Source organism: Triticum dicoccoides, chromosome 2B (genome assembly GCF_002162155.2).
Source record: "Triticum dicoccoides isolate Atlit2015 ecotype Zavitan chromosome 2B, WEW_v2.0, whole genome shotgun sequence".
Taxonomy (NCBI): Eukaryota; Viridiplantae; Streptophyta; class Magnoliopsida; order Poales; family Poaceae; genus Triticum; species Triticum dicoccoides.
This window is the reverse complement of record NC_041383.1, coordinates 226,164,753-226,181,204: the sequence shown is the minus strand read 5'-3', so window position 1 is coordinate 226,181,204 and position 16,452 is coordinate 226,164,753. Positions and strand designations below refer to the sequence as shown.

The 16,452-nt window shown below is 49.1% G+C and overlaps 2 protein-coding genes across 3 annotated transcripts in view; both read left to right on the top strand.

Annotated features, from left to right (window-relative positions):
• The window catches only part of LOC119363222 (pheophytinase, chloroplastic-like), a 7,746-nt gene extending 2,063 nt beyond the window's left edge, over positions 1 to 5,683 (top strand). Inside the window, exons 3-9 of the mRNA XM_037628538.1 lie at positions 2,861 to 3,069; positions 3,323 to 3,467; positions 3,544 to 3,616; positions 4,541 to 4,687; positions 4,767 to 4,892; positions 5,014 to 5,199; positions 5,298 to 5,683. Coding sequence (XP_037484435.1) covers positions 2,861 to 3,069; positions 3,323 to 3,467; positions 3,544 to 3,616; positions 4,541 to 4,687; positions 4,767 to 4,892; positions 5,014 to 5,073 — 760 coding nt within the window. The 3' untranslated portion in view covers positions 5,074 to 5,199; positions 5,298 to 5,683. The remainder of the gene's footprint in view (positions 1 to 2,860; positions 3,070 to 3,322; positions 3,468 to 3,543; positions 3,617 to 4,540; positions 4,688 to 4,766; positions 4,893 to 5,013; positions 5,200 to 5,297) is intronic.
• Positions 5,684 to 13,501: 7,818 nt separating this feature from the next.
• Positions 13,502 to 16,371, top strand: LOC119363221. Of its 2 annotated transcripts, none has more exons than XM_037628537.1 (2): positions 13,502 to 13,983; positions 14,649 to 16,371. In XM_037628537.1, the coding sequence occupies exons 1-2, from the start codon at positions 13,875 to 13,877 to the stop codon at positions 16,181 to 16,183; spliced, it is 1,644 nt and encodes a 547-aa protein (XP_037484434.1). In that variant the 5' UTR covers positions 13,502 to 13,874; the 3' UTR covers positions 16,184 to 16,371. The 2 variants fall into 2 exon arrangements, with proteins under 2 accessions (XP_037484434.1, XP_037484433.1); XM_037628536.1 differs by having other exon boundaries at positions 14,643 to 16,371.
• Positions 16,372 to 16,452: the final 81 nt, after the last annotated feature.

Below are 16,452 nucleotides of genomic sequence, written 5' to 3'. Positions count from 1 at the left end.
GGGGGGCCCTTAATGTAAAATCATAAATATTATAAACAAACATCAGAGCCACATAAATTGTTATTCCATGTGTTGATGCCAACATTTTCGTCTTGTTCAGATTTAGAATTTTCATAGTTTGGTTCGTCTTCCTCTACAACAATTATCACCAACTCATGATTTGGGTATTTACGGACCAGTATTAGTGCTGAAAAGAATTGCCAGTACCTTCTATCTATGATTCTACGAAGTCATCTGCATGTTTTTTCCTTCTCATTTTTTGGCTACAAGAGTACAAGACGCAAATTTCGAAATAGCATGGTAACACACATAGCAGAAACAAATATTACATATAAGATTGAACGGTGCAAGGTAAACATCATGTATGCAAAGAGAAATTACTTAATTAGCAATGAAAAAATACATAATATGGTTATGGCATACCTCGGACCTATGGATCGGCGACGGTGATCAGGCGATGATGATGCCACGACGTAGACTGATGTCCGGAGGTGGAAGGCGCTCAGGTGTGCGTATGCATCTGCACTCCAGGGAATCACACTGATCGTAATCAGCGCCTGGAGACCGGAGGCGCTCGGCGATGCTCATGGTGCGTGCGCTAGTGTGATTCCCTATGTGGCTGCGTCCAGCGCTGAGACCAACCGGTTGATTTGCATCTCACGATCAGGCCCCAGGGGAAAAGATGAATAGAGATTTAGGGTTCGTCGGCATCGCGACTCGGTCGTGAAAAGAAGGAAAGAAGGAACGACATGTGGTTACGATCTTTTCAGAAGGAAAAAAATGGCCGATGATTGCGTGAATTTTGGCTACGTGCGTACACAATACGTCCCAGCCCTGCCTCTTCCCCTGGGCCATGGACCAGCTTATTTTTCCATTGAGCCATGGGCTAGCCTGGCTGCTGCGTAGCGGGAGGGGGCCCCTGGAATGTGGGGGCCCGGGGCGGTCGCCCCCTCTGCCCCCCCTCAGGGCCGGCCCTGGGTGAAACCCATAAGATCTCGCAACCAACTCATAACTCATGGCTCTGGCACATGAATAGCAAGCTTCCGTTGACGGCCCGGCCCTTGCCCATTTGACACCACACCCGGGTTCCGACGTGGCGCGTCGCTGAGAGGGTTACGCCCCAACGAAAATCTTTTGGGTTTCATCTCCATAAGAGTGGCTGAGTTTCTACATTGGCTCGCCAAGCCTATCACAACCCTCCTCCTTTACCCGGGATTGGGACCGGCTATGTTTGAAATAACATAGGCGGAGTTATTCTACTGATGCATGGTGACAAAAAATAGTACCTACTCTACATTTTAGTAAGTTGATTGAACAAACTCATAGGGTGAGTTAATCTACAAGACAAAAACTAAATCAAGCCGGGCAGGTAGGTATAATCAGAAACAAGGTTACATGGACAGAACATTAAGTAACATGGCAAGTTTTTGCGAACTATAGTTGTTTCAAATTTTGAACTTAAGGCTAACCACTAAAAATGATCAGCATATGTGAATAAAGTATGTTTACCAGTGCAATTTCTGGATGCCCACTGTTTCCACAAGATAATAATCAGCATATGTGCTATTTATATTGAAGATGAAATATAAGAGCATATAGATCACTATTTTTAGTGATCTAAACGCTCTTATATTTGTTTACAGAGGGAGTATCAGTTTCCCATTTGATGCCAATACCCCACCAGAAACCTTGGCTGAATGAACATCCAAAAATAAGTGAAGTAGATCTTCAACAGGGCATTCATCACAGAGAACACATATATTAGATTCAATGTGAAAGTGTTTCCTGAGGAGATCTGTAGTGTTGACACTGTTTTTGAGAAGCAGCAAGTTCTGCAGATTCATTTGATAGGCAATGGTATGCCACAAGTACCAATTAGGGCTTTATATATTCTTCTGGTGCATAGTGATTCATCTCCCCGTAGGAATTTCCAACTATCTTTTTCATGAGTGCTATCCATATGGACAATACTGTCTCTCAGGTGATGCAGTTGCTGATGTGCCTAATAGATAGTGGAAATTGGAATAAATCATAGAAGTTATTCTGTGCTGCATTACTTGCCTGAAACATAGAGATGTTGTCATCCTTTGCAAATGAGTGCAGTTCTGGATATTTGCTTTGCGTAATATTGTCATTCCATACATATTTCCATAACATCGTAAGTTTTCCATCACTAGCAGTACAAGATGTAAGCCGTCTAAACAGATCATTTAATCCCAAACAGTATCTCCACCAAAATGATCCCTTGGGTGCAGCTGCATGGGGGACTGTATTTTCAGAATTGTAGGCATTCCATAGCAGATTAATCCATGGGATGTTCTCATGGTTATAAAATTTGTGGAGGTTTTCCATAAGGAGGGTGGTGTTTTGAGCCTAGAACACCAAGTCCCCTTGTTCTTTATGTCTGCATATATCTTTTCAGCTAGCAATGCGTTTACCTATTTTGTGAATAACTTTACCATACCATAGGAACTGTCTGGATGATTTCTCAGCATGTTGTACGATGGTGATATGAACTTTAAAGGTGCACATAGCATATATAGTCATGGAAGAAATGGCACAGTGGATGTGAGTCTGCCAGAGTATATTAGTTCTTCTATTAGAATCTTTAGAACTGGGCTAGTGGTAGGGTCACAGTGGTGCATTCCTGCTGACCAAGGTTCAACTCCAGTCATGAGGGAATTTCTGGTATCTCACCTGACAGGGGTGGACTGTACCTTGATTAAATTCCATGAGATCCCTCCCCTGTTAGACTGGGTTTCTTTTTCTTTTGTTAGAATCTTAATGTTTCCTCCCCCTTGTAAGTTAGCTGTCTTCCCTTTCTTTAGGAATCCTGTACTTATTTCTCTTCTTTTCTCAGTGACCATTGGCGGAAAAATATTCCTGTTCTTGCCATGGCAAGTAGAGTTTATGCAATTGATCTAATTGGCTATGGCTACTCTGATAAACCTAATCCACGCGAGTTTGAAGAGAGCTTTTATACTTTTGAGACTTGGGGAGAACAGTTGAATACATTTTGTGCTGAAGTTGTCAAGAGTGATGCTTTCTTCATATGCAATTCAATCGGAGGTATGTTGGATGTTCAAGCAGAGCAGTGGAACATTCTATTTTTATGTAGCCAATGAATTTATAGAAATATCCTAGCTCAGAAATTAGAAGTGTTCATATTTTTAATTATTACCATGATGAGTAAATGAATGACGTTGGTTAAAATTAGCTTGATCAACAATCTTGAGTTTATTTATTTGTATATGAACTGGAGACAGTTTGTTTTAGCAGAAACATCTTTCTGAACCCTTGCAGTTGTTTCATTATTCTGCAGGGCTTGTTGGTCTGCAGGCAGCTGTTATGGAACCCCAAACATGCAAAGGTATTGTTTTGTTGGATATTTCACTAAGGATGCTTCATATCAACAAACAGCCATGGTTTGGAAGGCCTTTCATAAGATCATTTCAAAATCTCCTAAGGTAACTCACATTTTATGCTTCCTCGTTATATTGGTGCTCACTGGTTATTCGGTATAATGCCTTTTCTGGTTGTCAGGAACACTGTAATTGGGAAGCTCTTCTTTAATGCTGTTGCAACACCAGAATCCGTGAAAAATATTCTGTGTCAGGTAATTATTTTAACCTACCATCTTTATAAAAATGCTACAAATTATGTAAAAATATTTGTGGCATATAAAATATCTATGCCACATAATATTCAGACGATGAACATCTTGAATAGGTAAAAGCAAAAGATCTGGATTGCTCCAACCGAATCATATGAGGAGAAACAAATCCTTCTGTAAATACAATTAGATGTGCCATAAACATTACTAGTATTGGAGCTAAGGCCTATAAGCTTGACCTGAAACTAAAAGCTACTATAAGCTTAAGCCCTAAACCAAAATTATGCCTATAAGCTTGCCTTTCTCCATCTGAGAGAAAATTTCATAAGTTACAACTCATTCATTTTCCATAAGAAGAGTGGCAAAGTGTATTCTTCCCAGCAATATGTATGTTTGCCCCATTGAAGTGGCAGTGCAGCTTATTTATTTATTTTTCTCTTATGAAGAAAGTTTATATAAGATAATTTGTATCACGTTAATGTTTGTCATTCAGTTTAGAAGAGTGATGCCGGATGGCACATTATTTTGAATCTGACAGGGAAAGGATATAATATGCATGCATGTTACAACAAGCATGTGTTGTATACCTTGCATTCTAGAGGACAATTTCATTTGGCTTAATTGCACGCTAATAGGATTTCCCTCCCAGAAGCTGCAACTGAAACAGCTTCATGCTAATACAAGAAAACTGTATCGGACTTTTTTCATGAACCATAGAGATGCTTTTGTTTAATTGTCTCTGAAGTACAGAATCTAGTTTTCTGTTTTACTTATTTAAGGTTTGCTTGGATATTTTTTTCGCTTACATTGGAACTTATTTTCTCAACCTTTTCTGTTTTACTTATTTAAAATTTGCTTGGATATTTTCACTTAAATTGGAACTTATTTTCTCAACCTTTGCCTTTTCTAATTCTGCTGTAATTGCAGTGTTACCATGACACATCCGCTGTTACAGATGAATTAGTTCAGATGATCTTGCAGCCAGGGCTTGATCCCGGTGCTGTGGATGTATTCCTTGAGTTCATCTGTTATTCTGGAGGTCCTCTACCTGAAGACTTACTTCCAATGGTGAAGGTTAGGATTCCCCAGTTGTGTGATTGACCGTTTCTTTCGATTTTGTCAGTAATATAAGGTTTTGTTTTGGATTGTGCAGTGTCCAGTTTTGGTAGCTTGGGGAGAGAAGGACCCATGGGAGCCTGTGGAACTTGGAAGAGCCTACGGGTCTTTTGATGCTGTCGAAGATTTTGTTGTCCTCCCGAACGTTGGACACTGCCCTCAGGTGCTCTATCGGCAGCTGGGTTTAGTCGAATATGTTTGTACTGTAATCTACCTAGCATTTTAGTAACAATCTGTATGCATCAAGTAACGTCTGTCTCACTTGTTTGTATTTGTCCTTGCAGGATGAAGCACCTGAGCTTGTAAATCCACTTGTTGAATCATTTGTTAAGCTCCATAGTTAGTAGTACATGGATAGCTTATCTCCTATTTACATGGGTACATGGTCAACTCGAGCGAGGAGTTGCTTGAATATGGGGGTGCCAATTTTACTTGAGGATCACAAACGGTCCATTCTTTTGTAGGCCGTGGTAAGAATTTTTACCACAAACACTTGATGTGAAATCGTTATAGAAAATACTGCATTGCTTATTTCATTGGGAATAAAATTTGCAATTTCTCTCTGCAGAACTTCCATTTGAGCACTGGCAGGAAACACATTTATAGTTGAGGTATGAGACATGAGGATGAAGTATCTGATTTCATCTTATTACAGCAGCAGAACCCGTCTCCTGAGAACGGAGGTCAGTACGAGCAGCACAGGTGTTTTATTCTGGTCGAAACTGTTGGAGGTTCATCGGAAGTGAACGCAAGTTCATACCATATATGTATATAATTTGGAGAAGTAGTGGCTAATTTTCGTCCTTGTTTCCATAGTCAAAGTTACCCATCTTCTCGCTTGAGGTTTCTTTGCATACAGAAAAAGAGATTTGAAGTGACCTACACTTCGGTATCTTAACCAAAAAGCTTTTCCTCCCCTAGGAATGCTTGTCCAAAATTTTAAAGTTTTCAGTATTACTAGTATCAATGCAACACTCTTGCTTGCGCTTTTCTGTCAGGATGGGAGGCCAATTTATGAGGCCACGGGTCGGCCCATTTTTAAAATGCCAGTGGCCTTGCTGGCCCGATGGGTATCGCGGGTCGGACCAAATTCTAGTTGTTATTTAGTATCGCAGGTAATCAGAAAAAAAATTACTCAAATAAAAAGGTAATCAGATATATTGCAGATACGGGTGCATGCATACGCAAGCCCGCACCCACACGCGCCTGCTGCGCGCGCTGTGATCCGTCCGGCGGCCATGTCTGCGCACACGACGCGGGCTTGCCAGCAGATCCTACATGCATGCACGTTACACGTTCAAAGGAATTTAGCTAACTACGCCCACGGGCACTAACGAACTAACGACTCCGCTACAACAAAACGCATGCATGCTAATACTCCCTCCGTCCCATAATGTAAGATGTTTTTTTGACACTAATGTAGTGTCAAAAAACATCTTTTACGTCATGGGACGGAGAGAGTAGCTGTTAAGAGCATCTCCAGCCGTTGGCTCTCCAGGAGGGGCTAAAAATCGCCCCCTGGGGGCGCACCGGCGCTAACCCGCGCGCTGGGGGCGTGATGCCCCCCGTCGCGGCGCTCATGTTATTTTGAAAAATTTAAACACGACACAAACATGGCGCAAATTCATTGCAAACTTCGGCGAGTTCGTTCAAACTTAAATATAATTTACAAAAAAAACTACTAGGGGCCGCCACTCGCCGCTCCTCGCCGTCTGCCTCGCCGCTCCCTGCCGCCCGCCGCCCGCCCTCGCAGTTCTACATGCTGAGGAGGCTGTAGAACCGCATGTAGTCGCCGCCGCCGTCCCTGCCGCATCCCTCCCTCGGTTGGCGCGGCGGGTTTGACGGTCCGGGGACGTCCTCGTCGTCGTCGCTGTCGAGGATCACGACGCCGTGCTCATCCTCGCGCCCGCGCTTGCGGGCTTCGGTCTCCTTTAGGGCTCGGCGCTGCCAGACCATCTCATCACGGAGGTAGTCGTCCCGCGCCCACTGCATGGCATCCTCGTCGGAGAAGCCGCGCCGGGCTATCTCCTCGTACTCTGTGGGGAGGCCTGCTCCGGCTTGGGCTCGACGAGGACGAAGCGGCCGGATGGGGGGGTGGAGTCGCCGATGCGGACGCCGGAGCTGCGGGTGCGCGCGCTGACCGGCGTGTCCTGGGGCTCGGGCTTAACGGGGCGGAGGCAGGGGGAGCCCGACGAGCGGCCGGACGACGCGCCGGGCCGCTCCATACGCCTCGGCGTCCAGGAGTTCCCACGGCGGCGTGAGAAGGTCGGGGGAGCGGGGTACTCGAGGCGCGGCGTGTTGCCACCCTCGATGTACTCGAGGACGGCCTCCAACGTGCGGCCGGGTATGCCCCACCACCGGCGCCGGCCCTCGGAGTTGAGCCTGCCGGTGGGCACGACGCCGTTCGTCGCCTCGAGTTGCTCGGCGTGTCGGCGGCGGAAATAGGGCTCCTAGAGCGGGCTGTCGGGGGTGTACCGCGGGCCTTCCCTCGCCGCCCGCGGCAGGGACACGCGGATGCGTGCGATCTCCGCACGCCGCGCCGCCCCGGTGGGTGGTGGTGGCACCGGCACGCCGCCGCGCTGATCCTCCATGCCCCAGGCACCCGCATGTCCGGCGGGGCCGGGTACTCGGCATCGAAGAGGAGGCGAGCCTCGTCCTCGTGCAGATGGCGGCGCCTGAAGCCATTCGCCGCCACGCCGTCGCCTGGGAAGCGCTCGGCCATCCTTCTGAGCTGGAGACAGCGAGAGTAGGAAGAGGGAGAAATGGGCGCGTCGGTGGTGTAGTGTGTGTGCGTGTCTCGGGCGCGCTGGTTCTCGCCTTATATAGGCGGAGGCGCCGCGCAGTAGGCTTCGCCAGCGCGTTACGCGTGGCGGGCGAGGGGACGCGCGTCGCCCGGCCTTCACTGCGCCGCCAGTAAGGCATCAATGGAGGCTGACCGGCGCGGCAGCGCGCGCAGCTTTGGCATTGATTCGCCGCGGGAAACGAGGCGATGAGGACGACGAAGCGATGAGAAGAGAGTCGAGTCGCTGACGCGGCTGGCCCACGGTGCTTTCGCGCCAAAAATTATTCGCCCGACGCTCCCGAGCGCTCCCCAGCGCATCGGGTTTGGGTTGGGTCTGCCGGCGCCAATTTCGGCCCGAGCCGGCGAAAAATGGGCCCCTGGGGGCGCGACTGGGCCGATTTTTTGGCGCCGACGGCCGAAAAATCGCATGGGGGGCCTTGTTGGGAGCGCGGCCGGAGATGCTCTAACTCATGCCTCGGTGGTGGGTCGACCCTGCTGACCCATTGGGTCAGTCGGTGCCGGCTCCACTGACCCAACTATGATTCGAGGCCAATCCACACGGCCCATTGGAATCGATTTTTCTGGCCGGGTCAGCGACCCGGCGGGCCGACCCGGCCCATTCCCATCCAGACTTTTCTGTGTTGTTCGAGCAGGTTTTAAAATTCTGGCATACTTTTTGTTTCATATACAACACGCTAGGTTTTGCCCGCCACCCCTCTATCCTCCTGTGTCACTCATAATTTTCATTATTGTGCGTGGAATGCTTCCTCGCCCGTCCCGACAGGAGCACACGAACAGTTCATCCATTGAAATCAATGCCAGGTCTGTTGCCAGACGGAAGTCGGAAATGGATGTTCCAGTCGCATATTCTCGCGAGTTGTTGGCTACTTTTTTCTTCACCTAGGAATTACTTGATGAGGACATCAATACCATTGTTATACCCACAGCCCCTAATGCTACATATACTGGATCAATTATTAGAGCTCGCGCACGCCAATTAAATTATCAGGTACTTTCGTTTCTTGGTAATGATTCTAATGTTTATGAGAATATGATGCTGCCTAAATTGGATATATTTGTTTTGCTTACAAATGAAGGACCTAGCTTGGAGAAGGATGGACATTGGAGCACGAACAAGCATGGAGATGATGGCATGCGCAAGGGGAACAAGAACGGAGTTACAAGTGATGATTTCAGGACTTTGAAGCCACCATAATGGATGCATGAAGCCTTGGACGAAATATACAAGATGCCACTTCATAAATTTCGTCCCGAGACTATTCTAGGTGCTGCGTCACCTTATTATTGGGCCAGGCCCATGTAATTTTGAAATACATAAGTATAGGCTATTTTTAGAGTCCGTATGTGTGGGGAAACAAGAGATAGGGTTGATTTCGGACCCCTCCACCAAGGGCCACGAAATTTCCCCCTCTTCCTCCATATATACAGCCCTTAGGGCACCGTTTAGACTTTGGGGTTTTGTTTAGACTAAAGTTCGCCATAGCTGCAACTTTGCGTACTTCGTTTGTGTTCAACGACCAGACAAAGGCGTCACAGAACCCCACCTTGATCAATAAAGCTTTCATCTTATATTCGTAATATCCAGATTGCAATCTTAGTTTCTTGCTTGTTCTTCATTTGCCTGTAGGAAACAGACCTTCGTGGTCAGGTTGATCGTGCTCCGGCGTGGTCAATAACCTCTTGGAGTTGGTTTAGCGATTGCTAAGGCGCGACGTCCTCACACGTTCGTAGTCGGATCGTCAAAGTCTTCTGACTTCCTCCAAAACGAAAGCCACCATCTCATCGAAAGACGGGACACCTTTGCCTGTATCAAGTGGTATCAGATTTCCAGGTTGCTCGGTGAGATTTTACAGCTTTTCATAGCTTAGATCAAGTCTGTTCTTCATACCTACAGTTCACGAAAAAGCCACAAAAAAATCAGGGTTAGTTCATCATATCTGAACCAATCTGAGCCTTTGCATAATTAGGGTTTTGCTTTGTTGAATTTGCGGTTGCATCGTCGGGTCTAGTTGCTGGTCTTAGCGTCTAGTCTTTTAGAGTTTCGAGTTCTGGTCATAAGTTGTCATGCCGCCACCGCACCATCATCATCGCCCCTGCCACCTATCACCACCACTCCGAATCCGTATCCATATACCACCACCAATCTGTATCCATATACCACCACCGATCCATATCCATATACTACCACCGCTACCACCACCGCTGCCATATACCACCACCATATATCCACCACCAATCTGAGTTCCTTGCATATTAGGTTTGTTTTCGAGATCCATCTAATTTCCGATTCGTGTTTCCTTGCCTGGATAGGTTTCGAAAAAAAAGGTCCGGAAACCACCCTCCGTTTAGGCCCAAAATTTTCCGAAAACGCACTTGACAAAAAAATTCTGGCTATCCTATTTTTAGGTGTTTCTAAGCGTATTGAGACAGTCGTCGTTATAGAATTTTTTTTTGACCCGTTTTCAGTTTTTGGGTCCGGGCAGTCAAAAAAAAATTGTCGAAAAAATTGGTCCGGGCAGGCAAAGGTGTCCCGTCTTTCGATGAGATGGTGGCTTTCGTTTTGGAGGAAGTCGGCTTTGACGATCCGACTACGAACGTGCGAGGACGTCGCGCCTTAGCAATCGCTAAACCAACTCCGAGAGGTTATTGACCACGCCGGAGCACGATCAACCTGACCATGAAGGTCTGTTTCCTACAGGCAAACGAAGAACAAGCAAGAAACTAAGATTGCAATCTGGATATTGCGAATATAAGAGGAAAGTTTTATTGATCAAGGTGGGGTTCTGTGACGCCTTTGTCTGGTCGTTGAACACAAACGAAGTACGCAAAGTTGCAGCTATGGCGAACTTTAGTCTAAACAAAACCCCAAAGTCTAAACGGTGCCATAAGGGCTGTATATATGGAGGAAGAGGGGGAAATTTTGTGGCCCTTGGTGGAGGGGTCCGAAATCAACCATATCTCTTGTTTCCCCACACATACGGACTCTAAAAATAGCCTATACTTATGTATTTTGAAATTACATGGGCCTAGCCCAATAATAAGGTGGCGCGGCACCTAGAATAGCCTCGGGACGAAATTTATGAAGTGGCATCTTGTATATTTCATCCAAGGCTTCATGCACCCATTATGGTGGCTTCAAAGTCCTGAAATCATCACTTGTAACTCCGTTCTTGTTCCCCTTGCGCATGCCATCATCTCCATGCCTGTTCGTGCTCCAATGTCCATCCTTCTCCAAGCTAGGCCCTTCATTTGTAAGCAAAACAAATATATCCAATTTAGACAACATCATATTTGTTGGAAATATGCCCTAGAGGCAATAATAAAAGGGTTATTATTATATTTCCTTGTTCATGATAATTGTCTTTTATTCATGCTATAACTGTATTATCCGGAAATCGTAATACACGTGTGAATACATAGACCATAACATGTCCCTAGTGAGCCTCTAGTTGGCTAGCTCGTTGGTCAACAGATAGTCATGGTTTCCTGACTATGGACATTAGATGTCATTGACAACGGGATCACATCATTAGGATAATGATGTGATGGACAAGACCCAATCCTAAGCATAGCACAAGATCGTGTAGTTCGTTTTGCTAGAGCTTTTTCAATGTCAAGTATCTCTTCCTTAGACCATGAGATCGTGTAACTCCCGGATACCATAAGAGTGCCTTGGGTGTACCAAACGTCACAACGTAACTGGGTGACTATAAAGGTGCACTACAGGTATCTCCAAAAGTGTCTGTTGGGTTGACACGGATCGAGACTGGGATTTGTCGCTCCGTATGACAGAGAGGTATCTCTGGGCCCACTCGGTAATGCATCATCATAATGAGCTCAAAGTGACCAAGTGTTTGGTCACGGGATCATGCATTACGGTACGAGTAAAGTGACTTGCCGGTAACGAGACTGAACGAGGTATTGGGATACCGACGATCGAGTCTCGGGCATGTAACGTACCGATTGACAAAGGGAATTGTATACGGGGTTGTTGGAATCCTCGACATCGTGGTTCATCCGACGAGATCATCGAGGAGCATGTGGGAGCCAACATGGGTATCCAGATCCCGTTGTTGGTTATTGCCCGAGAGCCGTCTCGGTCATGTCTACGTGTCTCCCGAACCCGTAGGGTCTACACACTTAAGGTTCGGTGACGCTAGGGTTGTATGAATATGAGTATGCAGCATACCGAATGTTGTTCGGAGTCCCGGATGAGATCCCGGACGTCACGAGGAGTTCCGGAATGGTCCGGAGGTAAAGAATTATATATAGGAAGTGGTATTTCGGCCATCGGGAAAGTTTCGGGGTCGCCCGGTATTGTACCGAGACCACCGGAAGGGTCCCGGGGATCCACCGGGTGGGGCCACCCATCCCGGAGGGCCCCAAGGGCTGAAGTGGGGAGGGGAACCAGCCCATAGTGGGTTGGTGCGCCCCCCTTGGCCCACCCCCTGCGCCTAGGGTTGAAACCCTAGGGTGGGGGGGGGGCGCTCCACTTGCCTTGGGGGGCACTCCACCCCCCTTGGCCGCCGCCCCCTTGGGAGATTGGATCTCCCAGGGCCGGCGCCCCCCCTGGGGGCCTATATAAAGGGAGGGGGAGGGGGGCAGCCGCACCCTGAAGTCCTGGCGCCCCCTCCCCCTGCTACACCTCTTCCTCCTCCGTCACGTGCTTGGCGAAGCCCTGCTGGAGTGTTGCTGCTCCACCACCACCACGCCGTTGTGCTGCTGCTGGAGCCATCATCATCAACCTCTCCTTCCCCCTTGCTGGATCAAGAAGGAGGAGACGTCATCCGCTCCGTACGTGTGTTGAACGCGGAGGTGCCGTCCGTTCGGCGCTAGGATCTCCGGTGATAGGATCACGACGAGAACGACTACTTCAACCCCGTTCTTTTGAACGCTTCCGCTCGCGATCTACAAAGTGGTATGTAGATGCATCTCCCATGACTCGTTGCTTAGATGAACTCATAGATGGATCTTGGTGAAACCGTAGGAAAATTTTTAATTTTCTGCAACGTTCCCCAACAATATTTTCATGAACGTTAGAATTATTACCAAGAAACGAAAGTACCTGATAATTTAATTGGCGTGCACGAGCTCTAGTAATTGGTACAGTATATGTAGCAGTGGGGTCTGTGGGTGTAACAATGGTATTGATGTCCTCATCATTACTGTACTACAAAATAAACTGCAAGTGGCCCCATGAATGTGAACGCTTGCACAGTCCGATTGGAAGGCAAGGCTCGTTCTTGCAACCCACATCATCATCCCCGAACGAATATCCAACCTGCGCTTCACCGTCTCCCAGCTGATAATTGGTCAGCTGCCCCGCGTGATTGGTGTGTGAACCAACTAAACAAACCAGCACGCAGAGCATGAGCGTCTTTCTTATTGCAAACCATCCCTCGACGAAGCCCCGGCCGCCTTCTTGTCATCATGCTAACCACTATGCGCATGATGCATGTGTTTTTGTCCACGGCTGACTCGACCTGTTCTACAAGTCTATAACAATTAGGGAGTACTACTCCCTCCGTCTCAAAATTCTTGTATTAGATTTGTCTAAATACATATGTATCAAGTCATATTTTAGATACATTCATATCTAGACAAATGTAAGACAAGAATTTTGAGACGAAGGGAGTACTAGTACAATGCAGCTCATATCCCGTACCTAGCGGCGGATGGTGGCCTTTTGCCGCACGTTTTATAGTCTCTCAACGTCCAACGATCCCTTCTACGCTGGCTGGTCTCCAACTAACACACGTAGTCCAGACGGGCACGAAACACTAAACAACGCACCTTGTAGGTACGCATGGAAAGTGAGGTTGGTGTCGTGATACAGATGATGAGATGGATAATGGATGAGACCGGACCAGACTTGTGTTCTCCCGGGGGTGGAAGAGCCGTCAAGCCAAGCCGTACTTACTTAAGGCCAGCAAAGCAAAGAAAGGCTAGAGCGAAAGCCAGGCCGGGCTACAAGAAGTGAAGTCATCGGCAATAAAAGCACCGCGCTTACTTGCAAGTAACCACAGACCACAGGCCAGCCACTGTGTCTATGTATAGTTTCTTGAAAGGGGTAGCACAAGTACGTAGCCAATAAACCAGCGAACAGCGATCCTTGCCAAGCCGGCGCCGAAAGGGACAGGTAGGCGGACTCCCCGCCAAGTGCCACCCATATAGAGCCACACCATTGGCATTCGCTTCCTCTCCAGCTGCGTGCAGGTGACTCGATCGAGCCAGGGATCGAGATCAGACGACGAACCGTGCACGCCTCGAGCAAGCAAGCCTCGCTCGGCCTAGGTTTCTCGATCCTCTCCCGCCGTTGCTGTCGTCGATCCGTGGCCGGCAATGCAGAGGGGCAGGTCGTGGTTCGGCTGTGTGCCCATGAGCACGGCGGCGCTGCCCGTGGAGAGGGATTTTGATCTTCCTGCGGTGAAGCCGTCGTGGCCCTCGTCCGGTACGTTTGCATGTCCATGCCATGTGTTTTTGCTCTTCTTCTCATGAAATAATTAAGAGGCGCGGCTTAATTTAGGCATGTCGAGGATGCTAGCTTTGGCTGAAATTACCAAGGGAACAAAATACGCCCAAACCAGGAGCATATTCCAGACCCATCGATCACATCAACATGTTTTGGACGTTATGCTTTGTCTTCATTTAGAATAATTTCTTTTTTTGAAAAAAAAGGCTTGCCCCGGCCTGAACGATGCATGTAGTCATCTTATTAAAAAGTCTTAAAGTATCACAAAGCCATAAAAGTATTACAGCTTACAAACGAAGCAAAAAGATATAATATTAAAAGTATTCAGAATAATATTTGTGTACAATTTTTTGTTTTCCCTATTTGGTTACGACTTGCAAATTTGTGTGCCGGACACAATGATGCCGATCATCTCAACAGTTTGTTTAGATGCATGTCATAAGAGCTTAGCATAATTCAGTAGTTCTTACACTTATGTAGCTAGTCATATAAATCGGCTAGAAAATCCTGGCACGTGTTGAGTTCTTGCACTTACATTACATATAGCTATTGTGTTTAACTAGCTCGAACTTTCATTAGCTTTGTCTTGTCAACTCTGAAACATTTTGGTTGACCGCTGGCATGCATTGCTGTTCCAGTTTCAGACGGAGGATTCGCAAAGGGCAGCATCGACCTCGGAGGCATCGAGGTGCGCCAGGTCACCACGTTCGCCAAGGTCTGGTCCACCACGCAGGGCGGCCAAGACGGCCTCGGCGCCACCTTCTTCAAGCCGGCGCCTCTCCCCGCCGGATTCCACGCGCTCGGCCATTACGCGCAGCCCAACAACCGGCCGCTCTTCGGCCACGTCCTTGTCGCCCGGGACGCTTCCGGCACGGGGGCGCTCCTTGCTCCGCCGCTTGACTACGCTCTTGTCTGGTCCAGCGGCCAGGACGGCGCGGGCTTCTTCTGGCTCCCGACGCCACCCAACGGCTACAAGGCCGTCGGCGTGGCGGTCACGGCTACCAAGGATAAGCCGCAGCCCGGCGAGGTCATGTGCGTCCGCGCCGACCTCACCGATGCGTGCGAGGCCGAGGAGTCGGTGTGGAGCAGCGACAAGGACGGCTTCAGTGCCACCGGCCTGAGGCCGGCGGTTCGCGGCATCGACGCCCGGGGCGTGCACACCGGTACGTTCCTTGCACGGAGCAACGCCACGCCAGCGAGCGTCTCAGCCTTGGCGTGTCTCAGGAACAACAGCGCGGCTTACACGTCATGCATGCCCGACCTGGCTCAGGTGAACGCCGTTCTCGCGGCCTACTCGCCGCATGTGTACCTCCACCCCAACGACCCGTATCTCCCTTCGTCGGTGACGTGGTTCTTCGAGAACGGCGCGCTGCTGTACCAGAAGGACAACCCGACGCCGACGCCCGTGGCCGCCGACGGGTCGAGCCTCCCGCAAGGCGGCGGCAACGACGACGCCTACTGGCTCGACCTGCCGGTGGACAACGGCCAGAAGGAGCGGGTGAAGAAAGGCGACCTCGCCGGCGCCAAGGCGTACGTGCAGGCGAAGCCTATGCTGGGAGGGACGGCGACGGACCTCGCCTTGTTTTTCTTCTACCCGTTCAACGGCCCGGCGCGGGCCAAAGTCGGGCCCCTCACCATCCCGCTCGGCATGATCGGCGAGCACGTCGGCGACTGGGAGCACCTGACGCTGCGGGTGAGCAACTTCTCCGGCGAGCTGCTCCGGATGTACTTCTCGCAGCACAGCACGGGCGCCTGGGCGGACGCGTCGCAGCTGGAGTACCTCGACGGCAGGCCGGTGGCGTACGCGTCGCGGAACGGGCACGCGTTCTACCCCAGGGAGGGGCTGGTGCTGCAGGGCGACTCGAAGCTGGGGGTCGGGATACGGAACGACTGCGCCAAGGGGAGCAGGATGGACACCGGCGGCGGGCGGTGCGAGCTGGTGTCGGCGGAGTACCTGGGTGCCGGGAAGGTGGCCGAGCCGGCGTGGCTCGGGTTCGAGAGGGGGTGGGGGCCGAGGGAGGAGTATGACATCGGCCGCGAGATCAACCGTGCGGCGAGGATCCTGCCGCGCGCCATGAAGGAGCGGCTGGCTCAGCTGGTGAACAAGCTGCTGGTCGGGGAAGGCCCCACGGGGCCCAAAATGAAGGGCAGCTGGAGAAACGATGAGAGGGATCCCTGAAACGTTTCTGCTCATTCCATTGCATGCGCTGGGACCGTTCTGGTGTGAGGCTCCATCCTCTCACCGTCGTCGTCCGATCGATATTATGCGTCAATCTAAACGGCTAGAGATCAGGCGCTCACGCAATTTATTCTTGGTAAATGTTTCGTCTGTACATTCATGCAATGTGTGTCATCTGTTGTTCTTTTTTTCGTAACAGGTGTTTTACGTGTGTGTTGTGTTGACTGGGCCGGGATTCTTTGGTTGTAGTTATTGCTTGTTTATATTAC

Coding starts and splice junctions, on each gene's coding strand:
- LOC119363221 (XM_037628536.1), top strand. CDS start 13,875: ATGCAGAGGGGCAGGTCGTGGTTCGGCTGTGTGCCCATGAGCACGGCG. Junction 13,984..14,642: donor GCCGTCGTGGCCCTCGTCCG/GTACGTTTGCAT, acceptor TTGCTGTTCCAG/TTTCAGACGGAGGATTCGCA.